Here is a 27,141-nt window from a genome sequence, read left to right as displayed (position 1 = left end):
GACTAAACTTAACTAATGAGTAATGTATTGTAAATCTTGTGTATCTGTTAGAAATTCATTTGTTGGTGCCCATTGTTATTCTTCTGTTATTTCTTTAAATGGTGTATGTTTAATTTAGTATATAAACTGTTCAGATGTATGTCTTGAAGTTTTCTTCCTTGACTGACCTTCCTCACTCCATTTGAGTGGATGATTTTAGCTACCATCATTGCCAACTGCATCGTCCTGGCTCTGGAACAACATCTGCCCGACGGGGACAAGACGCCACTGTCTGAGCGCTTGGTAAGTTCAACAGACATGACACCGTAGCCATATGTAAACATGAGTAAGTCCAGGTGACAGTTTTGATTCCTTATTGAGATACATGCAGCTACTCCACTGAAAGACAACGTTCTTTCACTTTGTGTATGACACATAATAAAACACAGATACCGTAGGACTGTACAGTATATACATTCAAGTTAGTGTCCATAAAACCCACATTTCTGAATTTCTGAACATATACTCATGTAGTTACTGATAGCTTCCTTATGTTGTCTTTAACTCTCCCTCGTTTTCCTTTCATTCTTCTTTTCCCTCTCATTCCCTTTGCTCTCGCTCTCCTCAGGATGATACGGAGCCATACTTCATAGGGATCTTCTGTTTTGAATCTGGAATAAAGATCCTGGCACTTGGTTTTGCCTTCCACAAGAACTCGTACCTGAGGAATGGATGGAACGTCATGGACTTCGTGGTGGTGCTCACAGGGTGAGTGGCAACCAAAGAGACACAAGCCGAGGCTCACACCTATTACAAACATACATTTACATACACGCACCTGCATGGAACACTCAAATATGCACACACACTTGTGAAAAACATGAATCGGAATCAAGATGTGGTTTTCCCTCTGCTTTATTCAACTAGACCTGGAAAAAAATTGAGCAGTTTGTCATGTGGGTTAGTGTGTGTCTGTGCATGTTCGCACATGTCCTATCCCTGCTCCTTTGCCCTAATGAATGGCCCCATTCTGGGCAAGGAAGCAGCCAGATCACAGAGCAGAACTGCAGGCAGCCAGTAGCCTGGGCAGCGAACAAATGTCACCACAATACACACAGAGACAGAGGGTGTGGGGGGCACTGAGGGAGCACACATTGGGTGGAAGGTATGAAGAGAGGATGTAAGAAATTTCACCGATGCTGGTAGCTAAGTAGAGACGGAGTCAATGGAAACAAATGGAAAGAGACAATCGAAGAGTGCAGAGTGAAGGAAATGAGTAAGAGAAGGAAAGACTTTCCCCTCCAAAAACAAAAAACAGGGAGCAGAACATCCATCCATCCATTGTCTATATCCCCGACTGTGTGATGGTATGTTTACCAACTGTCACGGGTGCAGTTTTATGTGTAAAGATTAATGTGAGTCATTTGAGTTTGATTGTATGAGTGATGGGTTAGTGAAAAGATGACAATCTGTATTAAATGCATGTGACTATCTTACTGTGACATAAGAATGCTCTCAGTGACCTGAAGAACAAAGCTGATGTCTTCAGATTTCCACAAAGCTTAAGAATTGATTAATTGTTAATGTACTTAAAGCCTGGTTCTCTTGTTTATATCTTTCTGTCTATTAAAACAGTAAACATAGAGTAAATGACTGCATTTTGACAGCAGTAATAACGTTTTCCTGTCATTCACTCGTACTCTCACTGTCACAAATCACATAGTGAAACTTTGTTACTATAGGCTACTGTGTTCAGTGAAATTATTGTGTGGGAGAGTTGGCACAGCTTAATATGGTGAGATCATTGAATATTTGTTTGCATGCATGTGGTGATTTGGAGTGCATCATGGGTTACATAAACCTTGCGCATCTTTGCTGACAAAGCACCAGAGAAGCAAGTGATTGCCCTGCTCTCACATGCGCGCGCGCACACACACACACACACACACACACACACACACACACACACTGAATGAGTGAGCACTCAGTCTGGCAGTATGTCCTTATGCTTTAATAAGAGCAATCATGAAGCCAAGCTCATCTCAGCATGGTACAACAGTGACTGCAAGAGAGGAGTGAGAAGACAAGTGTCAGCAAGACAGCAGGAAGTAGTGAGATGCAGAGAGGAGAAGGAAGTGAGGCAGTTCTAACTTGAAACTTTAACTAAATGCCTGGTCTCTCATAATCCCCCCCTCTGTGTTTTGTAATAGGAAATCTTTGTGTTTTGACAGTGAAACCTTCTGAGCAAGCATGGCACAGCAGTTAAATCATCAGTGTCCTCTAAAGGCACAAGCATGCTATGTTGAGCCTCTTTAGGCAATCTTTAAGCTGCACTCCCAATATTTATATGATTTATATGAATATTTATATATGTGAGCTGGCCTCAGGGTGATCACTGCACCACTAAATAAGCTTTCTAATAGGCATGCAGCTAAAATACATTTGAGAGTGTCATAAATAGATGATTGACAAGTGTACCAAAAATATTGCTATTGATGAAATGTAGTATTCTCAAAATATTTGAGGATGTATCAGAATGTCTGAGAAATGATTTATCATGGATGTACTGTCCAAGAAGAGACAAATCAATATGGGCACCATGAAAAGTCAGAGGAAATCTCATCAGGTGAAAAGACACAGGTAGTTTAGTGGGTTGTCCACTGATCACCGGGTTGGAGAATCAATTCCCACGTCTGCCTGTCCACATGTCGAAATGTCCTCTGGCAAGGCACTGAACCCGACTGTCAGGCTGGCACAAAATGAAAGGTGAGGCAATATGTAATACGTGAGCAAAAAATAGAAAAACAAAAGGATCATAGAAATAGGAATTAGCGCAAGGAGCGGAGGAAGAACAGAGAAAGTGCAACTTTTATTAAATTCACATCATCATAATGCATCAAAATAATGCAGTAATCAAATGTTTTTTTTCCAAAATAACAATTTATTGTTTTGGATTGTAAACAATAGTCACAGCACACACCCAGTAGTCTGCATCTTTCTGACAACCAGCTGTGTTGTCACCGTTGCAATAAAACAGGAAGCCGCAGAAAGATAAGCAGACACAGAATATGCCGCATGTGCCCCTTACAGCGCACATACTGTATATTCCCATGATGCAATATGTTCGCTGACTGAGGTCAATACATTTTACACGCACACACACAAATTCTTTGTTGTGCACTCTATCAATAGGGGTTGTGTTTTTAGCTGTGCTGCTCTTTGAAGATGAAAGACTACTTGGCTTTTCTACCCACCTCTGTCATCAAAGGTTTCACTTTGATGACACACTGACCAATGCACGCAGACGCACGCATTACCACTTCAAACATTCCTTTCCATTTCCTACTCAATCCTTGTGCACTTGCCTGTGCAACACATACAAAGACAAACACACAAATGGCAATTAAAATGTCTGAATAGATTAGCTATTCACTCTACAACCTTATTGGATGTCAGTGGATTTGTTTGCACCTTTGTCTCTGTGCCCAAGTGTATGTTGACCTATCTCTTGTAGTAAATTGCCTGAGTGATTTGGCCCCAGGAATAAGCTAGTTGTTTTTTATGCCCACTATTGATTATTAGTCCAATTACCCTTAGTTTACAGCCATTCTTGGCTTGCATCCTCCCCTCCGTTCCTCCTTCTTGTACCCTTGCTGAAGCTCTTTTGATTATATATATGAATGGTACAGGGATAGTCAGGGAAGAAAGGAAGGAAGGTCCTTTCAGTGACCTTGTAACCAACTGAAATTGAAATTTGCTAAACATACATTTAAAGTGAAATAATGACAATACAAATAATGAGTGGTCTTCATCTTAAAATGATCTTCTTCATGACTCCTTTGTCACTTTAGGATTGTGAAAGCATGCTCTGTTGGAATAGCGTGTCTCCCAGGTTAAAATGTGTTTTTAAATTACTGTAAAACAGTATCACAACTCCCAGCAGCCATCACATTCAGATAATTACGTACTGTATAGAACGGTCTGGAGGTACTGCCTTCAGTTCTGTCATTGTCAAGAGTTGTCCTGTGTAGACTGATGATATGCTATGTGTGTGACATTTTCTTCCCCTATTTTGATATCATATAATCATCATCACGTCAAAAGAAGGAATAATGTCTTATTAATAATCTTAACACGTTTTCTGGCAAAGGTGGGTATACTATTAATATAAGAGAACATTTATAGTTATGCAGAAATGTAATTGTGACCCTTAAGGATAAACGATATAGATAAAAAATGGATGGATGAATCAGGTAATATAGGAAAGTAAGGAGACAATTAATGAAAAGTTGAGACTTTGGAGAGGAGATGAAGTGATTTGTTCAGTGATGTGGACAGGAGATAATCAGCCACGTTTAGCTGAAGTCAGTAGGAAAGCAGACGGAGAGGAGGGCAGAAAAGATTATGTTTGTATAATATGTTGGTGTCCCATGAGAAGGGGTCAGTGAGGAGATAGTGCAAAAGAGATATTGGCTAATGTGATTCTCCTTAATCATTTGTGCCCCTCTGCGCACAGTGCAGGTTGTATGTCTGTGTGTTTACCTGTCTGTGTGTATGTAGTATAAATGTAGAAGATGTACTTTAGACAGCATCTCTGTCCCTGACAAGGAAGAAATTGTTTTGCATTGGTTATTCCAAATGACCTACTTTCCAGTGTGCATACGTGAATAAAATTATACACACTCAATATGTGTGATCTCCAACCAGCTCCTGTTTGCTGTGCAGATGTGCACGTCTGTGTGTATGCGCTTTTATCATCAATGTGTCTATTTCTGTAGTCGTGTGGTTGTCTGTGTGATACGTTTACATTAAAGAGAGAAGAGAGGAGAAAAAAAAACAATCAATCAGGCTCCTCCCTTGGCCCTGTTACCAAGGTGATACAGAGATTCTATCAATGAGCCAAGGTCCCTGTTGCCATGGAAACACTTATGAATGAGAAAGGGCCCAGTAACCGTGGAGACGGTGTGAATGAGGAACTGCCTCATCGGACACTGTTTGTGACAACGGATGCTGTTTAGAAACTGAAATATTTATCACTGCCGTCACGCTGCCATCATTGTTATATATATGCTGTTATATATGTTTTTACTATACTCATTGTTGCAAAAATAAATTACATAAAATAATCTGTAACTGCAGCAAAAGGATGTCACTCAAATGGTTTCTGTTACATTCCCAATAATACTGAGATACATAACATATCTGTTCCTTTGTGCATTCACTCCCCATTCACCTCCACTGATAGCGTAAATATTACACTTTACACCTGATACTGCACATCCCCATATTTTGACCATGAAATCCACAAGGCTGGCTAACTATGTTATTTATAGCTCTCCACTGATCTCTCTGTCTAGATTTTGTTTCTTGTTCATTATTTTAACTTCTATTTTGACTTTGCCTGCCTTTCCTCTGCATTTTCTGTCTGTTCATTGTATTTCTTTCCCCTTGTGCAACACATACTGTATTTCGCCTTCCTTTCCCACATCACCTTCCTCTCTCCCTTTATTGCCATCCTCAATTGCGTCAGTGCAGTGTTCTGTCTCGCCAAGGATATTCTACGCTGATGTATCCTGGAGCAAAAGACTCAAAAGTCCTCACCTGGCTTGTGGCTGACTTTCTGTAGCTCTGTACATGTATAGATTAGACGCTGTATGTTAATGAAAAAACAACATGTCGAAATAATAAATCACAACATAAACTAACACAAACCCTACTAACCCTGCATCCGTTCTAAGTGTCAGAACTACACATTCTCATTTTGCACTGTACTTAGCAATATGAAATATGCAACATCACACACATAAAGCACCAAAACTACGTGGTTAGGATTAGGAAGACGTGATGGCTCGGCGACCTCAACTTTTAGTTTTACATGGGACACAAACCTGGGCTCCTGTGTTTGACCCATCTGACGATCTCCCTACACAGGCTTGATGCTACATTTGTCATTTACTATTGCCATTATTACCCCCTGCTGGTACTGCACCCTCCTACAGGCATGTATTTTACATGCTAAGGTGAGGCAAAACATGACACTGACCGTATCCTAGTGGACCACCGGTTCTATTACACATTTTGATTATGTAAATAGTTGGTGGTAAAAAAAGATAATACAGTATATTGGCAATAAGCTAAAAGTGGCTGATGTATTCTATACATACAGTATGTCAGATAGGATTCAGTAAGTTGCTCAAGTGCACTTTTGCCATAATGTTTTAGCTACACACACAGCTGAAGTACAGTGTTGCTATGTGATCAAACCGGGAACCTCTCAGTTGCAAGTCAGCCCCTGAGCCATTTGATATCACACAATGTCATTACAAGGACCCTAGCCTACACTCGTGATGCAGGACCTACCACTGGGGGCTTCCTGGTAATGCAATACAGCATTTAAAGCCACAACTGAGTATACTGTCACCTATAGATCCTGGACAGGTGTTACTTTTCCCTTCCTGCCAATTTTCTAGGTTTCCAAGCAAAACAGGCTGACTTCAGACTGGTGATTAAGGCTCTGCTGTGTCACTAGACCTCTTAGTGGAACAGAGGAAAGTGGAAATGTGTCAGAGAGATGGAAAGAGAGAGAGAGAGAGAGAGACAGAGAGGTGAGAAGGAGGGTGATTCATAGTGTGCGTCAGACAAAGGGACTGACTGGAAGTCTGGCGGCACAAGGGAACATCTTAACCCTCTCAATTACACACATACACACACATGCTGTTTACAAGACCTTATTCAGATGATGAGTAGTGAAACAGGTGCTATAACACACACCACAACACATTTACTCTGTAGCGCGGCGACGGCTCGAACAGAAGCATTTTAAACGTACCAAGAATAAAAATAGGCAGAAATAAGCAAGTCAGCATCTCTGATTCTCACCATCTGCCAGCTCTCTCTCTCACTCTCTCTCTAATCCACCCGCCCCTCCTTTGTACTCCCATCTTCCCTCTCCTTCCCATAACTCCATCTCCCCTTTTCCATTTTACCGTCCCTCTCTTAACCCGATGCACAACAGTCGTCTGTCTTCGGCCAATCCGTTACTTGTCTTGATACACTTCTCTGTCCGTCTTCACTTGTCAGCTGTATTGATCAGCTCAGCTCTTACAGGATTTACATACAGTGCTCACCCAGTTGCTTGTAACGACCTGGCATGGGTTTGTGTTAAAGCGTGTTTGTAAAAGCGTGTGTATGAGAAAGAGGAAAACGAGAAGAGGCTGACTGACAGTGACAAGCTTCACTGGCTTAAATATTGATTGCCTGTGCGCTTTTGTGCATTTCTCTCTCTCCCTTCAGGATCCTGTCCACTGTGGGTTCAGATTTCGACTTGCGGACCCTTAGGGCTGTGCGAGTGTTAAGGCCCCTCAAACTGGTGTCCGGTATTCCCAGTAAGTCAAAACTCTCAACCAGCTATGACATTGAAAAATAAAGACAGTTTCTTTCTTCATCCCAAACAGCCTCTTAGTTGAGAAAATCTAATTTTTTTAAGTGCTGAACAGTTTTAGATTTTATTGGAGGATCAAAATAGCATGGAGAAGCATTTTGTGTCAAGGTTTTTATGCAGCTTCTATGTTGTTCTGCATAATGCACCCAAAGTGTTCCAACAAAAGTGGTTCTTCTATGCACACTCTGCTCCTTTTTGCAAAACGTTATAGTGGCAGTAGTGCTCCAGCACCACTGCAGTGTTATTAATAGCTTGAACGCCACTACAGGTTTGAACAGGCAAACCAAGGCTTACTCATCATAAAAGTCAATAAGCTTCCTGTGAAAACCAAATCAGAAAAGTTGAAATTTGTGATTGTGTGATTGGTTTTCACAAATGAACATTTCACATGAAATTAAAACTTAATACAAAATGAGAATGAACCTCAGGTATGGTTTATTTTACCCAACTGTGCAGCATTTTATTGACTAAATTTCCCCCTGGGGATTATTAAAGTAATTCTGATTCTGATTCTGATTCTGATTCTGATTCTAAATAGTGTGGTCACACCTCCATCAAACATTGTAGCATGTGCCAGGTTAGCCTTCCCTAAACGGTGCAGAAAAATCGTTAATGGATGATGGATGATAATAATTGGAAAACGTTAATAATGTATACACTGTGTCCTCAAGGCTTACAGGTGGTGCTCAAATCCATCATGAAGGCCATGATTCCTCTGCTGCAAATTGGCCTGCTTCTTTTCTTTGCCATCCTCATGTTTGCCATCATTGGCCTGGAGTTCTACATGGGCAAATTCCACACAACCTGCTTTGACAATCACACAGGTAATGGAGTGTGTGTTTGTTTGTGTGTCTGTGTCTGTGTGTGTGTGTGTCTGCGTGTGGTGGGGTTTGTATTTGTCAATAGTTGAGGCAGAATTAGTTTTCCAACTGTTTGCCCCATGATGAAAGCGCCTGTTCCGCTTGAGGTAGACTTTAAATAGTTGCAGTACTAAAATTAGAAATGCAATTTAGTTCCACCAAGCAGCAAAATACCATTTTGCTGCAATTTTTTCCTTTTCCCTTGTATGTTAAAAACTTGTTTCTTGGCCTATTCAGTATTTATGATGAATCTCATATACAGTCTGTATATGTAAATACTATTTTGCTGTGTGATGACTATTTCATGTTGCCTATTCATTCACATATTTAATTCCAAAATGAAAATAAGTAGCTAAATCTTATTTGGAGCCAATAGATAGCACTCACAATTCCACAATTTCCATATACATGCCTTTTGTTTTGAAACACCTTTTCATCCATGCTCAGGTGAGATCCGAGAAGAGTTTCCATGTGGGACAGAGCTTCCGTCACGGCTGTGTCCTGCAGGCACCATGTGTAGACAGTACTGGCTGGGACCAAACTACGGCATCACCCAGTTTGACAACATCCTGTTTGCTATTCTCACCGTCTTCCAGTGTATCACCATGGAGGGCTGGACTGACCTGCTCTACTATGTATGTACTGCTGAACAGTTTTTGGAACACATTTACGCACTCCGTGATTGCCCACTTCAGTCTGCAGTTATGCATCTAGTAAAGCAGGAATGAAAGATATTGAAGGAACCAGTTACTGTTGATGGTCCCAGTACTTGTTTTCCATGCTGACTCGATGTATAGGGATAATGCCTTGGTTTTGCATTAGTGATTTCATTATTGCCATATTTGGATGCCACTTTGTGTGGATAAAACATGAAATACGTAAACACCACCTGCACTTAGGTCCTATGTTTGTCTAGCATGTCTGCTGGTGGTCACAATTGTATTTTCAATGTGTAGTTTTAAGCTAAGTATTTTTGAGCCACAGGGCACATTTTAGAGTTGAGTACTGTATCATTTTAGAGTTTTAGAGCCGAATTCCAGCTTTGTTGGGCACTGCCACAAAGTGTACACGGGTGAACAAGGACCGATCAACTTTTCCTGACCGGCTGTCTGACATTAAGATAAATCAGAAATTTTAGTTGGCCATCAGGCTCTCGCACAGTTGAAGCAGAGCTAACAAACAAACTTCTACCTACCATGGAAATTTCAAATTAAGTTTTATTGATTAATGTCAATTGCCAGAACGATCTGCAGTGGCCAATGGGCTGTTTTACATATGTGAACACATAGATTATGAGCTTTGGCTTTATATCTGAGACTATTTACTCGGACAGGTAAAGTTGTAATTGAATAACAACATATCTAAAATAGTACACTGGAAGCCCAGTTTAAGGCTGAACAACCAAACCACCTAAGATTGTTTCAAAATTCAGGTGCTAAAAAGTCCAGTGATTTTCACCTGTGCACACTGTGCGTCTGCCCATAAAACAGCTACCAGGTCTTGAACAGTGTCATTACTCATGCCCAAGACTGAATAGTTCCCTGCTGTCAGTGGCAACAGTTGCTAGGAGACCAGAGGTAGATGAGGGTCTTCGAGTGTTACTGTAGTCATCTTTTTACCCTTCTCCTCTCCCTCTCAGTCTATCTTATTCTTCCAATTGTTCTTTTTCTTTATGGTTTCTTTCTTTCTTTCTCTCTTTCTTTCTTCTCTCCCCATTCCTTCATTTCTCCCTTCCTTCCTCTTTTCCCCTCTCACTCTGTGTCTCTCTCCCTGTGTCCCTCCTTCCCGGTGCTGCTCTATATTTAAAAGGGCCTGTTCAGCCCAAGTTATTCTTGCAGCTGCTGTGGAGGGGAGCGATAAAAGTTTAATGGTAGAAAAAAGGGTCTGCGGTACACTGGGTACACAGCAGCTTACATGCAGGAAGAAGGAAAGATGGAGGAAGAAGGAGACAGGGGGGACGATAGACAGGGAGGCTAAGAGAAGGAGCACAAAGTGAGAAAGAGAAGAGGATGTCTGGAGGTGGGAAGGGGTAAAATCAATCATTGTAGAGGCTGATCTGTCACAGTGAGGAGGAAAGGAACGATTGTACAGAAAAGGGAAGGGAGGACGTATGGAATGAAGGAAAGAATGGAAAAATGAACAAACATCACAATAAATTAAACAAGGATGGGGAAATCAGGACCCAGCAACGGATGCAAAAGGAAGAAAATATTAAGGAGTGAATAAAGAAAATGGAAGGAGAGTCTGGACAGTAGGATGGTAGAGACAGAAAGGAAGAGACCAAAGCATTTGTTATACATTATTTACTCTGCACTGAGCAGCTAAATAGAGTGGCAGATATGCATTTACTTATTGAGATGACTTAAAGCAAAATCATGTCAGCCCTGCTGTTGTTTATATTTCCAACAGCAGTGGACAGCGCTCTTGAGTGCATGGGCCTCTGTTTCTTTAATGACCGTCATTATCATTACATTTAATGATGGGTTTTAGACAGATGACATATTCTAACATGATATTCACTCCAGATGTGTTTTTTAAATTAAATTAATAGGTTTGAAGGGTGAATATTTAAGACGCATACCATGTGTGCAGTTCCTAGATGTAAACAAATGCACCTTAATTTGCACTGGTATGTTCTTAAGTGCAGGTGTGCCGAGACAGACATTAATATACCCTTAACTTTCAGGATAGACGGACCACCACTTGTGTCATTGCAGCTGACTCATGAAGCTGCACAGTCATTCTACCTGTGCCTGTTTCACAGATTTATTCTACATGTTTTAAAACAGCCCACAACCTGCTGTAAAACTGGTCATACATATTATTACTTTTGATGGAGTCGCAAGACTGTCTAATGTCTCAGTCAATCAAATCTTTGGTCATTATGAGGTGTGGCAAATTTCCTAGTGTTCACTGTAATAAACTTATAACCAAGTGATGTTTCTGCTTGCTTAGATGCTATTATATCAAGTTCAGAGGCGAAGAGCAAAACATTGATTACTCTGTCTGATGTCTGTGTGTGTTTCCAGAGCAATGATGCCTCAGGGAGTGCATGGAACTGGATGTACTTCATTCCCCTCATCATCATTGGCTCCTTCTTCATGCTCAACCTGGTGCTGGGTGTGTTGTCAGGGTAAGTATGTGTGTGTGTGTGTGTGTGTGTGTGTGTGTGTGTGTGTGTCTGTTTGTTAGAGAGAGTGCTTGTGACAAAGGCAGTGTTTAGGTTGTTTATTCAGAATCTTTCATCCCATACACACTGATGCTTTAATAGATTTTTAAATTGATGATTGGTTTATTGTTGTTTAGCGTACGGTATGTATGTCACTCCAAAATGCAAGGTATCTACATTAAGTGTGTGTGTGTGTGTTTGTGTGTGTCTCTGCAGGGAGTTTGCCAAAGAGAGAGAGCGTGTCGAGAACAGGAGTGAGTTCCTGAAACTCAGAAGACAGCAGCAGATTGAAAGGGAACTCAATGGTTATTTGGAGTGGATCTGCAAAGCTGGTATGGACAGTATGCTGTATGTGTGGTTCATTATTCACACACAAAGACGTTCATACATTATGAAGCGGGCTGCAGGAAATGACGACCTATAGTCATTTAAGTTGCAGTGATGGAAACAGCATTTAGATATTATTTTGTCAGTCACGTAATATAAATTATCTTCTCTGTTTAATTGCATTTCATCCGCAAAAAAATAAAATTGCAATTCAATTATGAAGCTTAGATTATCGAACATGCTTCGTACTGTACATCTGCTGCATGCAGATGTGTCTTCTCCAGTTCTGTTTTTCCTGTCCCCAAAGTTGAGTTGTCATCTCCTGCCTCTCACATTATACAAATTCACCATTTCAGTGGCGCAAGTCTACTGGAACATAATTTATCCCTGGTGAGGTAAAGTATAGGTATTGCTATCCTCAGAAAATTAACAAATAAATGTATAGTCAGTGCCATGTGCCCATAACAGCCTTGATTTACGTCACTGTGGCAAGGATTAAAGACCCCCTTTTGATGCTTGGAGAGAGAAGACCACTGTTTCCCCATAGGTCTCTTTTTCTCTCGTCGTTTTAATCTGGCCCATCTGCTGAGGGCAGGAAAGATGTAGAGACGATGAGAGGAGTGGAAGGTTGGATGTTGGATGTTGGAAGGAGCGGATAAAGGGGAAGATAGAAAAGACAGACCTTTTGATCTTCTTGAAAAGACAATCTACATAAAAACAAGGAGGCTAAAAAACAAAGGAGGGAGGGATGAGTAGCAAGCACAGGTGCAGCCCAAAGACTCCAGTTTTAATTAAAATGAAAAATGATAAGTGATGATAAAAAAGACTGATAGATATTGTGGAAGCCATTAAAGATGCATTTTATGTGGCTGTATACTGTATTAACATATTTGTTTTTGTGTTTTTTGTAGAAGAGGTCATCTTGGCAGATGATGATAATGAAAATGATTATGATGGTATGAATTGTGCCCATGTGCGCATACATAAATGTAAAGTTTAACACATTCAAGCACATCCATATTGTTGCGCTATAGATTTTGGATTTCATATTGTTTTTCTCTATTACAGGTTCCCGTAGAAGAGCCACGAAAAACCATAAGAGCAAAGCTGAGCTTCTAAACCCAGAGGAGGGGGAGGGAGATCTGGCAGTAGGTAAGATACATGCTCTATTTGTCTTTATCTAACACACACACACACACACACACACACACACACACACTCAAAGGCAAACCACAGGAACATACAGATGCTATCTTATCTTGCATATCAGCATTACCTGACCCTCCTCTCCTTCCCTCTCCTTCCCTCTCTTTTCCTCTCCTGTCCTCCGCTGCACTGCACTTCTCTCCTCGTGTTTCATTTTTTTCCCTGTCCCCCCCCCCCCCCCCCCCCCCTCATTTTCCCCCCCACCTGTCTTTTTTCTAACCTGTCCTTGTTACTTCCTCCTTACTTCTCTGCCCCAACCTTCTGTCCCCAAGCTTTTCAAGCAGAGCTCTTCTCATATCACAAAAGATTTTTATTTTCTACCTAGCGATATTATGTTGTGTACATCATAAGCTAAGAAGAGCACAGATCACATGCTATCAGAACAGAATTATTCATCAATTTAACATAAAAACAAGATATAACGCTAGTAATATACAATTTGCCTTGCTTACCCTTCCAGGGTCACCATTTGCCCGTGCCAGCTTGAAGAGCTCCAAGCTCGAAGGATCAACTTTCAAGCGGCGGGAGCGACGGCTGCGCTTCTTAATCCGACACATTGTTAAGTCCCAGGCCTTCTACTGGACAGTACTGTGCTTGGTGGGCCTCAACACAATGTGTGTGGCTGTCGTGCACTACGACCAGCCAGAACCACTTTCAGATTTTCTAAGTGAGTAGGAGGGAGGGGGATACATGCATACTTAGTGCAAGCATGCACAGATTATCTTCACAAATGCACAAATACTCTCGTCACAGATTACTGGAAGGGAGTGGGTGAGCAAATTCTTAAGTAAATGTGACTAAATCCACGAAAGAGCTGACCCAACCAGTTAACACAAGCACCTCAAACAAGCAGTGTCTTCTTTTGACACAAATTCTTGCTGTATTTCTCTTTTGTTTTTTACACATTTTTACGTGTTGTTGTTTCTGGATTGGTTCACTGTTTTGTACTTCATAGTGGTATGATCATAGTAGCATAGTGTAACCCATGATACAAAACAGGTCCATCTTAGGTGATGAGAAAAAAATATCTTTGCTAATTTAAATGACAAAAAAAATTAGAATTTCATTCTATTTGATACAAATGACAAAATAAGATTTTCTGTGCTGAAGTACATGTATCATAAAACACTGCCCTTCCTTATGGACATGGATGCTGGATAGGAGGGTGGATAATTTGCAGATACAGGTCGAAGGATGCATGGCCTGATGGTCTCTCTTCACTTTTAGAGCTTCTCCTCCACCTCTCCTCTTGTCCTCTTCCCTCCGTGTAGATTTTGCTGAATTCATCTTCCTGGGGATATTCTTGACAGAGATGTGTGTAAAGATGTATGGCCTGGGCAAGCAGGCCTACCTCAACTCCTCCTTCAACTGCTTCGACTGCATTGTGAGTCCCACGGCACTTGGGGACAACGCCCCCACACAAGGACACACATAAACACACACACACACAAGCTCAAAGTCACAAGCAGGTGCAAACACTCATTTTACAGCTATGCGCACATGTGAAAACACAACCATGCATTGACAGTAGACACTCTAACAAAAATGCATTGAAGATTTGCAGATGTGTGCACAATATTTGCTCATTATGATGAATATCCACATGCTTGCATATGCTTGTATTTGTATTAGGTAATATGCGGTAGTATATTTGAAGTGCTTTGGTCCATCATCCAGCCGGGCACATCGTTTGGCATCAGTGTGCTACGAGCTCTCAGGTTATTGAGGATCTTCAAAGTCACCAAGTGAGTCTACTGTATTATGGTTTTGTCATTTCTTATATTGCTATAATGAACATTATTACTCACAATGAAACACACACTTTCTGTCTGTTTTTGTCAGGTACTGGGCATCTTTGCGAAACCTCGTCGTCTCTCTGCTCAACTCCATGAAATCCATCATCAGCTTGCTCTTCCTGCTCTTCCTCTTCATAGTTGTCTTTGCCCTGCTGGGCATGCAGCTCTTCGGAGGACAGTCAGTGCTGTTTTCCTTTACCTTAGCCTCTCTCTCTGTCTCCCTCTCTCCTCCTCTTTTTTTACTTTTTAATAGTCCTCATTTGATTTTCTACTAAGACATTGGTTTTTGTTTATTGCCAGGTTGGCAATTTGTGAGTAGAACAAGAAAATACAAAACATTTGTCCTACTTATAAGATGCTCTTGTGTTTTGCCCTCACATCTCTTTTCCATCTCTTTCTTGACTTTTGATTTTTTTTTTCCCCCTGCTAGGTTTAATTTTGAAAATGGGACTCCTCCGACCAACTTCGATACCTTCCCTGCAGCAATAATGACAGTGTTCCAGGTGAGCAGAGGAGACGGTGTAGGGGGGGGGGGAGCAAAGTGGTGGGAGAAGACGAGGGCTGACTTGCACACGAGGAAGTGATATAACCCATTGAATGCTACTTTTGAAATTCTAAATGCCAATAGTCAAAAGTGTCATTGTGCTGAAGCTTGTCTACACGTTTATGGTGTGTATGTGTGATACCATTTTAGATGAGGGGATATTGTGTATGTGTGTGTTTATGTACTCAAAGCATAATTAATCATCTATTTGCTACATGTACTTGGAGTAATTATGGCCTCATCTGACTATTTGTGCGTGTTTGCGTGCCAGATCCTGACAGGCGAGGACTGGAACATGGTGATGTATGATGGCATCAAATCTCAGGGCGGAGTCAACAAGGGCATGGCCTTCTCTGTCTTCTTCATCGTACTCACACTTTTTGGCAACTGTATCCTTTGACAGTGAAAACGCAAAGAAGCACACATGCACACATATATTGGAAAGACATTTGCAGTTAACTTTTTACATGTTTTAGTTACAGACTAACACTACACTGAGTACAAGTGGAGATACACATGTACGTACACAGATACTGACACTTACCGTGCGTGCTCTATACATGTATGCAAGCAAACTCCTACATGCTTGATTTCCTGTAACTCTCTGTTCAGACACTCTGCTGAATGTGTTCTTGGCTATCGCTGTGGATAATTTGGCCAATGCACAGGAACTTACAAAGGTACACCACAGTCTGATTTTACTTAAATCATCAGTACCATTTCTTTTCTTAGTTCTTAGAGTTATGCTCCTCAACTCAGTGAATTCCTTCAATTTCCCTCATGTGCATTTTTCTCACCTCATTCGTCTCTTGCTTTTCCTTCCTAATCTCTCTCTCTGCAGGATGAACAGGAGGAAGAGGAGGCTGCCAGTCAGAAAATCGCCCTGCAGAAAGCCAAGGAGGTGGCTGAAGTCAGCCCACTGTCTGCTGCCAACCTCTCCATTGCAGCGTGAGTCTCTGTCTCTATTACTGTTTCACTTTCATTTTTGTATCCATTTTAAAACATTTTCACACTGGGAAGGTTTTTTAGGCACACATATCTTTAAAGAAACTCATTCAGCAACTGGCAGTCTTATGCAGGATTCAGCACCTTGGAGAAAGCACAGTATACTGCACCGCCACAAAGAGTTTTTGGAATGAGGAAATTTGTTGATAAACCTCTGTTTAAGTTTGGGCCCTCACCACCTCACTTGATCAGGTATCAGTCTGCCAATGGCTTTGTTTCTGGACAGTGAGCTTCATAGAACTTTGCCCACATTAATAAGAATAAAGAATCATCCAGTTGATCTGACGACAGTAAAATGTAGTGATAAACTAAAACACACATGTACATGCCTCTGTTTTCCTCTCTGTCAGCTTCTTCTTCTCCCTCCCTCCCTTTTCTTCCTTTTATTTCTCTGTCTCTTTGTCACACTCTTGTGCATACTGAAACACACACACACACTCACTCACACACACTCAAGCCAGTGTGGGATTGATCTGGGCCAGCCCTCCTCTGGTCAGGAGAGTCTGAGTCTTTGATCTCTTTTCTCTGTATACACAGGGGTCTTTCCTTTCACTCCTGGTAAAGTTCACACACTCACACACACACACACACACACACACACGCACACACACACACACACACACACACACACACACACAGAAACACACACACAGAAACACACACACATGCATGCATGCACACACCACTCTGTGGTCTGTCCCTAAAAAAGCACAACAGGGGAGGCCAAGTCTGCTTAGAAATACCACACACACAGTCTGACCTTTACCGCTGTGATACATCAGCCTCTGCTCACTTTATACCACACACAGATGCAATGAAGGAACATGCCCAAGATTTAACATATTCTTCATTTCGTAAAAATCACACTGTTTCTTGTGACTGTATGTGATGTATGTACTGTGGTTCACCGTGTTGTGACCATTTGTGTGTGTGTGTGTGTATCAGTAAATTTCTTTTACCTGGAGTTTAATTAAGGTTAAATATTTATTTTTCAATACAGCGCATATGTATCTCTGTGAGTCTATATGTGTGTGTGTGTGTGTGTGAGTGTGTGTGCGTGTGTGTGTATTTGAGAGAGAGAGTGTTGGTTAGAAAAGCTACACCTGCATACTGAACCATCCTACAGCAAACTTGATGAGATTGTTCGCAGAGACACCTGTCTAATAAACTAGCCACCTACACATACTTTACATTGAAAATATGACAGATGTCTCAGTGTGTTGCACAATCCTTTTGTACTTAATAACCAAAGAGGTTTGGGTAGAGTCTATAGTAGAGCCTTGGATTAGATTTTAGATGTTGAAAGTGTTTTTCTTGAATTAAATCTTGTATCGCAGCACTGGCAATGCAGGGCTGCACTGTGCACTACATTCCACTGTATCTGTGTAAATCCAAATCCCTCATTTCTGTAGTGCAATGGAAAGACATTGAAATTCCAATGGAGATAGGCCTTGTTTTTCCAAGCAGGGATTTTAAACATGGGGACATCAGTGGTGCGTGAAGAATCTCTTAAGAAGATATTCTATGGTAGCTTCAGGAAGGAGGCTGCCATGAAAGCTACATAAAACCCATGGGAAACAGTTGTAAGGCTACACATCTCTAACTAGAACGCTCAAACTGACAACACAGTGACCCTTAAACTACCAGGGAATCTACATGCAAACAGATTGCAGGAACTTTCGTTTTAATCACTTTACTGTTGTCAGCCTAAAAGGCTGATGGAAGTTTCACTACTATTTTTTTCAGATCTCTAAACTGGATTTTTCATTTAGCTGTGCTGTGCACTAAACCATTTAAGAGAGGAGGAATTTGATAAAGAACTGTGATAGTGAAGAGAGAAAGGGCAGCAGTTTAAAATATATATATATATATATATATAAACAGTGGAGGAAAAGAATGACAAGAGAGTTTGTAGAAAAAAAGAGTGTGATTAACTGGAAAAGGTACGTAGAAAGATTGAATGTACTGTACAGCCAAGTAGGAACATCAGAGATAATGCTTAGAGTTGAGAAATATATTGTTAAAGATGCAAAGAATGATCAGGACGGAACAGCAGTAGTGATGCAGAGTAGGTGAGTGATGCAAGAAAGATGAAATTTGTGAGATTGCAGAAAGGAGGACAGCAAAAAATAAATAAGATTGTTTTAGCACAGATGGAGCAAACTGCAGAGGTGAGTGTGCGAATGTCTGGGTGAATGTGTGTGTGTGTGTGTGTGTGTGTGTGTGTGTGTGTGTGTGTGTGTGTGTGTGTCTGTGTGTCTGTGTGTGTTTTTGTGTGTTAAGGGTTGCATTCCAAAATGTTGAATCTTTGTGTTCAGTTTTTTCATTTTTAGGAATATATATAGTTTTTACAGTCTAATTTATTTGAATATTGACCATTTTTCAGGGTAGATTGTTTAGTAATTGGTTGATGGATAGCCCATTTTGGAATGAAATCCTCCCTCTGTTCTTTCGTGCCATCTCACTCACCAGCTGTTTCCCTCCTCAGCAACAAAGTACACAGTGAGTGTCACAACGCTACCGACCCCTTTCTGGACTGGTATTTATTTATTTGTTTATTCATTTCTGAATCCCTTCTGTTTATTGACTTTACTACCATTCTTTGCTTTCTTTTGTGTTTTAGAACACCCTTTTCTTGTCCCTTTTGTTCCAAACTTTTTAACGAATTACATCCCTGGCTTTCTTTAGCTGTTATTTGTGTTTGCTTATTTTTAGAGTCCATTTTCTGTTGCCTGCACCTCGCAGTACAGCTGTTGCTTTACTGTGCTTGAATATTGGCCGTAAGAGAAAAGGGAGTTAAAGTTGATCACTGGTAGAAGTTTTTGAGGGTAAGAAAGAGGTGGTCACAGTTTTACAGGTATTTCTGTATCAAGTAGATAAAAAAATTGCAGAGTCACTGTAACCAATAACAGATTATTCTGATCATTGTGACTTTGCCATCTATTCACGTAAGCTTGATGGGTATTTTGAGATGCCATTTCAGCTTTTTGCCCTGCATAAAGCCTGTTCATTGAATTGTTTATGCTTTAGTTTGGGTAGGTTAATTATAGATTATCTTAACAAATCCTGACCTTTCATTAGTGTTATCCTCCATTTTGTGTCCCCACATGGTTTACCAAAGTAGGGCCGTCCTGCCCGGTGCTTTGGCAAGCTGTGTAGACACCCAGAACCTTGTTTTGTTGAGCTTCCTTGTTCTATAGGTCCAGCCAAATGACCCGTTAAATGTCTGTGGCCCCCAGTGTGTTTTTATGTCCTGGCTATTTTATGTAATTATATTTTTGGTGTTGGTTTTCACTTCATTCTCATGGCTTTGTGTGTATATTTGCATTGCAGTGCATGTCTTTAAGCAGGTCTTAAATGTTGTCAATCCCCTCCTCTCTCTCCACCCTGCTTCATTTTGCAGTAAGGAGCAGCAGAAGAACCACAATAAAGGGATCAATAAGTCGGTGTGGGAACAACGCACCAAGGAGCTGAGGAGGCAGACTCTGGTGTCCAGCCGCGAGGCCCTCTATAATGAGCTGGACCCTGACGAGCGCTGGAAGGCAAGGGCAGGGAGGGAGGAGCAGAACAATGTAAAGGACAAGGCAAACAAAGGCCCCTAGACTTGTGCTATCAGTGTACACAAGTGACGGCAATGATGATGATGATGATTATGATACATATTGCTTTCCTTATGCATAATTTATTATTTTTCTATGATAGATTTCCCATTTGTATTCTATGTATTGGTTGGTCAAATGTAACTGCAATGTAATGTTTTTTTTTTTTTTAGAGAAATTTTGCCACTTTTTGTCCAGCTTGTCAGTTATGACTTTATATAGTAACTCTTTTTGTCTCTCCCGTATCTTCAATCTCTCCCTCTATCCTGGCTCTCTATCCTGCCCTTACTTTGCAGGTGAACTATTCACGTCACATCCGTCCAGACATGAAGACTCACCTGGATCGACCCTTGGTGGTCGACCCTCATGAGAACCGCAACAACAACACCAATAAGACTTCTGCAAACAATTCAGAGCTCTGCTTTAGCCAGCATCATCCCACTGATGAGCTCCACAGACAAACGCGCCTCCACGAACATGGTACCCAAGTAGGAGGGGGTGGTGGGGGAGGCTCAGGTCCAGCTAGGCCTCCCATGGAGCGGGGCGAGTCCACAGAGAGCAGGCGGAGCCGTAAAGGGGAGCACCACCACCACAGCTCTCATGTGCGGTTGGATGCAACAGTGATTCCTGGGCCAGGCTCGGAGGAGAGGCCGTCCAGGCGCCATCACCACACCCGGAGTGGCAGTCGAGGGGCAGGGCAGTCAGAGCACAGGAGGCCCAGGTCACATCGAAAAAGTGCAGAGGATGGACAGGATGGTGGGGGAGGAGCTGGAAAAACAGGGAGACATAAAAGCAAAGGGGTTGACGGAGGTGGAGAAGGAGGAGAGCAGGAAGGAGCTGGCGACGGCAGTGAGAGGAGGCCAAGAAGAAATCGCCATGGCAACCAAACAGAGGGCGAGGGGAAGAGGATGTGCCAGCACAGAAGGAAGTGCGTCTATTGCATGTGACTGTAGATACAAATATCAACTGCAACAATGATATTTTTCAATATTTACTTTACTAATTTTTTACCGCCTTTCCCTTTCTTCCTCTCCTCTCTCCATCTCCTCTCGCTTTTTCTCCCACCAATTGTTTCTTCTTACTCCCTCTTTCTAGGGATTGCAGTGTTCCTAACCTTTCTACCACACGCCCCATCCAAAAGAGCCTCTCCAGACAGGATAGCCAGTACAGTGAGGATATGGACAACCTCATGAATACCAAACTGATCTCTGGCTCACCCACCGAGAGTCACCCTAATCCAGTTACCAACCACACTGTGGCCCCTGGCTTTGGATCTGCCCTCCATCTTGCTAACAGTGGCACTCATGGGAGTTTGGTCACATTAGATAGCTATGGGAGCATTGCACATCACCGTGCCAACAGTGTCATCAGGCTGCCGCACCCTGACTACACAGCGGTGGACATGCCAATTTTTCCATCTACCAATGCCATACTGCAGGGTAAGGGCAGAATGAATGTGTTATTTTTCTTCTGTTACTTCAATAACAACTTTTCATTTTCACCCCATCCTGCCTTTGTTTCTCTCCCTCTGTGATCCAGTCAATAAGAATGCCAACACAGAGCCTCTCCCAGCGAAGGAGGATAAGGACGATGATGATGACGAGAAGGGAGGTGAGGGAGGACCCAGGCCTATGCCGCCCTTCAGCTCCATGTTCATCCTGTCCACCACCAACCCGTAAGTAGCGTAGTCACAAATACACGCACACACACACACACACCTAAGCTATATGAATTGATACAGGCTGACACACAGTGCTACATTCTTGAGGCATTCACCGAGCATTCGTTTTTTCTCGATGTTTGGATTCAGAGCTGAATCCTGGATTGTAAATGAATCGGCTACAATGTCACAGTTGCATGTCCAAACACACTAGCACATACATACAGATGCAGAGTACACTTGTGGATAAAAAGCGAATACATGATACTTACAAAGCAGATCTAATGGTAGTCATTGCACTAATGCAAGAGAAAAATGTCTTTGCCTGCTCCTAGGTTTAGGCGGGCATGTCACTACATCTGCACCCTGCGTTATTTTGAGATGTGTATCCTGCTGGTCATTGCCATGAGCAGCATTGCCTTGGCTGCTGAAGACCCCGTCTGGCCCGACTCCCCTCGCAACAACGTAAGAAAGTGGACATTCATTCATGCGCCAAAGCTTTTGTTGCACTAATTATTGTGTGTATACACGTTATTACAATAACTGTAACTTTTGTTTTTATTTAATATGCTGGTTGCTTTTTTCTGTATAGTATCACTGCAGCCCTCTACATGGGTGGAGCTGGACCAATCAATAAATTAACAGTATCACATAAAACATAGAAATCAGGCACCAACCATTATTTTGATTGAATTCTAAAATCATCACACTGTAAACGTTCTCTCTTTTCCACCAAGTGGATGCAGCAGCAAGTTTTTCCCTCTTTCTCTTTGTGCAGGTTCTACGCTATTTCGACTATGTCTTCACGGGAGTGTTCACGTTTGAGATGCTGATAAAGGTAAGACGGTGTCCAGAATCAAGAATCAGCTGCCCTTGCTTTGCAAAGTAGGATTGGACACTTTTCATTGCATGCTAGGGCCACATTTCACATCCGTTCCCCAGGGGTTAACGTTTCATAATCATGTTCTCTTGTTCTCTTACAGATGGTGGATCTGGGGTTGGTCTTGCACCAGGGCTCTTATTTCCGGGACTTATGGAACATCCTTGACTTTATAGTGGTTAGTGGTGCTCTGGTGGCCTTTGCCTTCACGTAAGTCTCACTCCTACCTCCTGCTGTTCTCTCCTCTCTTCCCCCCTCGCTCCTCCTTCTCTCCTGCCTGTCTACACCTTGGAGTACCGCATCCTCTATTCTTCTTTCGTCACACATGTTTGTTGTTTTTTTTCAGCTCTCTCTGCCTCTCCACCCTTTTCCTGTCGCTTTGACTTCAGGTCTTTCAGACATTATCTCCTCTCTCTCAGCCTCTCTCCATTCTCTTGTCTCCTGTCTTCTCCTTTATTCAACTTTTTTCTACCTATGCTTACAAATAGCCAATCCTCCAGTTGGCCATTTCCTCTGCCAGTTCTCTTATTCAACTTGGCTCCCACAGTCCTACCATTTCTAAGCCCCTCCACCAAACCCCTACACCCCAACATCGATACAAAATAGTATCGCAACATCCCCTTCCTGTCCACCCCTTCTCCCCCCTGTGAGAGGTGAGGACCACCCTTTGCACCTGTAACCCTTTAGTGCCCAGGGCGTTCTAGAGTTAAACGCCCATGCAAAGCCAGGCCAGGCCATGCTGAGCTGGCTTCCAAAAATCACCACACCCTTCTCCACAACAAATCAGGTACTTTAAACCCTCCTTAATCTGCATGACTGTGAGGATAAGATACAGTAAAATTTGCTGGGTCAAGTTACGGCTTAAGCCATACAGAGTAGAAAGCATGAATTGTGTTTTGGGATTTTGTGTCAAGCTTTTGCATGGTTGGAGAGAATATAAAAAGAAGCAGGCCTTCAGGACTGCAGTCACAATTAAAATGTAATATGAGATTGCTATAGTTTGAAGACATGCAGTAGAATAAGTTTAGAATGTAATGTGTTGTATCCTCCAACACAAATTCTCTCACAGGTCATCTGCAGAAATATAAGGTTGTGCTTGATCATGTTTCCCCACTTTAAATATTCAGTTTGCATTTTCAGGAAACAACCATGTCTGTGCATAAGACACCCCACAAATGTTTAGTTGTTGTGGCCTTGTGCGTGGGTTACACCTGCGTGGGGAAACGTGGGTGTTATGATAGGTCTGATAGACACAAGAAGCACCCACATGTGGAGACCAAGAAACTCTGGCCACTGGATATTGTTTTTTCTATCAGAAAAGAATTTCCAACTTATGTTCGTCCTGCCACATTTTCACCCTTCAAGTAAGTGACCATTTGTAATTTCTCTCAAAGCCAATTTGCCACGGTATAAGCTTAGCACAACTGTAGCTGTAGATGACAACATTCATTGGCATTCCAAAGTCTGAATGAAAGCCTATTAACCACCTAAGTAAGACATTTGCTTACCATTTATGATATTTTCAGTGTATCAGTCATGAAGGTTGACATTTTGTGGCTTTGCAGTCCTCTGAAATCATGTTCAAACACTCCATCAGGCCCTCAAGATTCAGCCACTTGCTTCAAAAAGTGAGATTCCACAGACATATTATGTTTTTTGTTTATGTTTAAGTTTATTAAATTAAGAGTTTGGCCCTGATCACTCAGCTTTCAGATTGTCTTACATATACGGAAGCTGAACGGCAATAAAGCATTAAGTTATTATATCATTATAGCCAAAGAAGACTTGAGAGAAATACCCAGTCATCTATATTTATGATTATCTCCCTTTCCTCCTTTGCTCTTTGTCCATCCCTTCACCTCTTTCACTGTTCATAGCAAGACCCAACATCCTGACATCTCCCTTACTTCTTCCTCCTCACCAAATACACAACAGAGTTCTTTCAGGTTAACTAGTACAACAAGGACGAAAAGCTGGGAAAATCCATCTTTTGAGCTTGCTCATCGCAGAGTTACTCTGGATTGTTCACATTTAATGTTTCATCTACCACCAGGGCAAAAATAATGTTTATCTGCCTCTACACTGTGGTCTGTGGCCAGGAGTATCATTAGAGAAAAAAAAAAGGCTTTGTAATACACTGTTTTCAGCCTCAGTTTTTATTTTCTTTAATTTCCAATGGCTGAATTGCACAGTGATGAATTAAGATAGTTGTCAACAGACAAATTAGTACCAGTGCCACTTCTCTGGCGCAGCTCTCCATAAATGATTTTATTCTATTGGAGAAAAATATCAGCCGCCTTATGGACCTGTTTTGAGTCCCATTTCAACACTGTCTCACATTTTCTACTCTGAGTGAAGATTTGGTACTTCAGCAAACATACACTGACATGCTTGGATGCGTGTTTAGCTCAGGCTAAATGTCAGTAATATAGGATGTGCTTGTGGAGGACAAAAACATGAAAATTTCAACCTTTTGAACACCTACTACTACTTACTCAGTGGTGCGTTGTTACTGATGCAGGCTAGCATGAAGATGCGAATTTGTTTGTCCTGTAAAGAAAATCTGAACATGGCAGGTGCTCCAGGTTTCTAAGGGTGGTGCCTGATCAACAAGTCTTTCAATACAATCTTTCTCTCTGAGTCATTTTTGTTTGTGTGTGTTTTTCACTAACACTCCTCCCCCTAATTTGTAGTTATGTATGTGGTGCACATAAACCCGTCTCTGTTGCCGTATGTGTATATATACCTGTGTGCTTCTGTCCTTAACTCTGTGTCATCTAACGTCTTTCTGTTTATGTGGGTCTTCTTTGTGTGTTTCTGTATTTCTTCTCTCTTTGACTAAGTCTATACTTTCTAGGGAAATGTTAACTATGCACTAAAATAACTAACTAAAAGATGTATGCAGTGACACACTCTTTAAAGTGAGATCAACTTATTGGTAAAAAATAATGAAACTTCAAGTGATTGTATAGAAATACAAAATACAAAAATGGCACACCAGCTAACAGCATTTAAAGCAACATTTACATGAATGTTGGAAATAAAGTTAATAGAAGTAATAAATGAGTACCGGAGAGAGAAACAGTATTTATACAGGATGGTGTGGTGTGTACTGTATGTCAGCATGAAAACAAACTCACAAAACAATCAATTAAACCAGTTGAACCAATTAAGTCTGATTTAACTATGATAGGGGTTAACGACACTAATGGTTTATGAGGAGATCCGAACCAGTCAGAACATACTCGCACACATCCAGATAGTTCCTTAATTCAATTGGTGGAAATCAAACAGCTCTCCAGAAAGGCTCAGCAGTCTCATTGGAGATGTTTATCGCTCCTTTAATCCAATTAGTCTGGACCGAAGGCGGCTGGTGTCTTGGACCGCTTGTGCCGCTGTCCTGCACATTTCTGCGGCCGCACTTGAGGTTTATGTCCTGACGGGCTCCCGATGCAGAGACACTTGTTCTAGTAGACATAGTATGTTTAAAGTGAGCTCAAGTGAGCTTGTTGCACTCGTATTTATTTTTACTTGTCTTCATTAATATTGAGTTTCATCTCGCAGTTCAAATGTACAGATGTTACAGAAGTTGCTTAAAGAATCAACATCTGGCCTGTAATTCACTAACAAAATGTCAAAGATGAAGGTAGTTGTTTAGTGCTGTGTTCTAGTCGTGCTTTTTGTCTAGATTTTCAGTGTGCGTTTATGACATTTGTGTTAGATTTGGTAATAGCGATCTTTGGGTGGGAGGGTTGATCTAATAAAAAGCAGGCCTTGTATTCTCTCTTTTTCTCTCTCTCTCTCTTTCATATGGATGTTTTCCCTCGAAATCCCTTGTTTCTGTGTGTCCCATTCTGTTTCTTTCTCCCACCCTTTGTCTTTTTGTCTCTCTCTCCCCTTGTCTTGCTGTCTCTCACCCCTCTCTCATCTCTCCGTTCGGACAACAGCAGCGGCAGCGGGTAAAGTTCTCTCTCTTTTTCCTCCTCATTTTCTGCCTCTGCACTCTCTGCGCCTGTTCTTCTGATCACACATCTCTTTCCTTTTCATTCATCCCTCATCACAGTTGACATCTGTACTTGTCTGTTCTTCCCTTTTTCCATTGTTCACCATGGAACAGCTCGGACTCAAATAAAACTAAACCTCAAGTTAACCTATAACAGATCCTGATATTTTTCCTGCTAATCACAGGTTAATCACAGAAAAACATCATTAGAACAAATGTGAATGCAACCTAAATTCTTCTAAGTTCTAGGAAGTTTTCAATCAAAGACAGGTGAAAATGTGACTAAAAAATACTCACAGACACCAAATGCATCAAAAAGAAAAAAAAAACTAGACACATGCACACACACAAGCACTTAGAGCAGACACACACTTGTACATATGTGCACACTCGCACTATCAAAGTCTACATGCACCTTTGACCTTAATGTCTTCACCCTGACCTTCATACTGAATATTTGAGAAATTTAGAAAAATCAGGGCAGGGAGTTTAAACTACCATAAAGAAGTTTGCCAGTTATTTTAGTAAAGCTGTTATGGTTTTTCTGTTCACAAAGTAGCCTAAGCCCCTGTATTGTTCCTTTAGAATCTCATTATTTTTAGCACTATTTATAGTAGTTTGATTCTAAAGTGCATAGTGAGCTTGCTAATTGGCAGATGTTTTTCCTTTTTC

General features: G+C 41.5%; 1 protein-coding gene across 1 annotated transcript in view; it reads left to right on the top strand.

Moving 5' to 3' along the window:
- Positions 1 to 27,141, top strand: part of cacna1aa (calcium channel, voltage-dependent, P/Q type, alpha 1A subunit, a) — a 73,296-nt gene that overhangs the window by 17,022 nt on the left and 29,133 nt on the right. Inside the window, exons 2-28 of the mRNA XM_070847848.1 lie at positions 177 to 282; positions 608 to 747; positions 7,273 to 7,364; positions 8,092 to 8,244; positions 8,728 to 8,915; positions 11,310 to 11,413; positions 11,666 to 11,781; positions 12,688 to 12,732; positions 12,845 to 12,928; positions 13,443 to 13,649; positions 14,254 to 14,366; positions 14,615 to 14,727; positions 14,825 to 14,956; positions 15,209 to 15,281; positions 15,594 to 15,711; positions 15,935 to 16,002; positions 16,164 to 16,270; positions 18,816 to 18,866; positions 19,675 to 19,677; positions 19,731 to 19,869; positions 20,223 to 20,854; positions 21,022 to 21,365; positions 21,466 to 21,601; positions 21,922 to 22,051; positions 22,365 to 22,424; positions 22,570 to 22,676; positions 26,414 to 26,425. Coding sequence (XP_070703949.1) covers positions 177 to 282; positions 608 to 747; positions 7,273 to 7,364; positions 8,092 to 8,244; positions 8,728 to 8,915; positions 11,310 to 11,413; positions 11,666 to 11,781; positions 12,688 to 12,732; positions 12,845 to 12,928; positions 13,443 to 13,649; positions 14,254 to 14,366; positions 14,615 to 14,727; positions 14,825 to 14,956; positions 15,209 to 15,281; positions 15,594 to 15,711; positions 15,935 to 16,002; positions 16,164 to 16,270; positions 18,816 to 18,866; positions 19,675 to 19,677; positions 19,731 to 19,869; positions 20,223 to 20,854; positions 21,022 to 21,365; positions 21,466 to 21,601; positions 21,922 to 22,051; positions 22,365 to 22,424; positions 22,570 to 22,676; positions 26,414 to 26,425 — 3,573 coding nt within the window. The remainder of the gene's footprint in view (positions 1 to 176; positions 283 to 607; positions 748 to 7,272; positions 7,365 to 8,091; positions 8,245 to 8,727; positions 8,916 to 11,309; positions 11,414 to 11,665; positions 11,782 to 12,687; positions 12,733 to 12,844; positions 12,929 to 13,442; positions 13,650 to 14,253; positions 14,367 to 14,614; positions 14,728 to 14,824; positions 14,957 to 15,208; positions 15,282 to 15,593; positions 15,712 to 15,934; positions 16,003 to 16,163; positions 16,271 to 18,815; positions 18,867 to 19,674; positions 19,678 to 19,730; positions 19,870 to 20,222; positions 20,855 to 21,021; positions 21,366 to 21,465; positions 21,602 to 21,921; positions 22,052 to 22,364; positions 22,425 to 22,569; positions 22,677 to 26,413; positions 26,426 to 27,141) is intronic.

Source organism: Pempheris klunzingeri, chromosome 17 (genome assembly GCF_042242105.1).
Source record: "Pempheris klunzingeri isolate RE-2024b chromosome 17, fPemKlu1.hap1, whole genome shotgun sequence".
Taxonomy (NCBI): domain Eukaryota; kingdom Metazoa; phylum Chordata; class Actinopteri; order Acropomatiformes; family Pempheridae; genus Pempheris; species Pempheris klunzingeri.
Note: the sequence above shows the minus strand (reverse complement) of the source record. Positions and strands in the feature narration are given on the sequence as shown.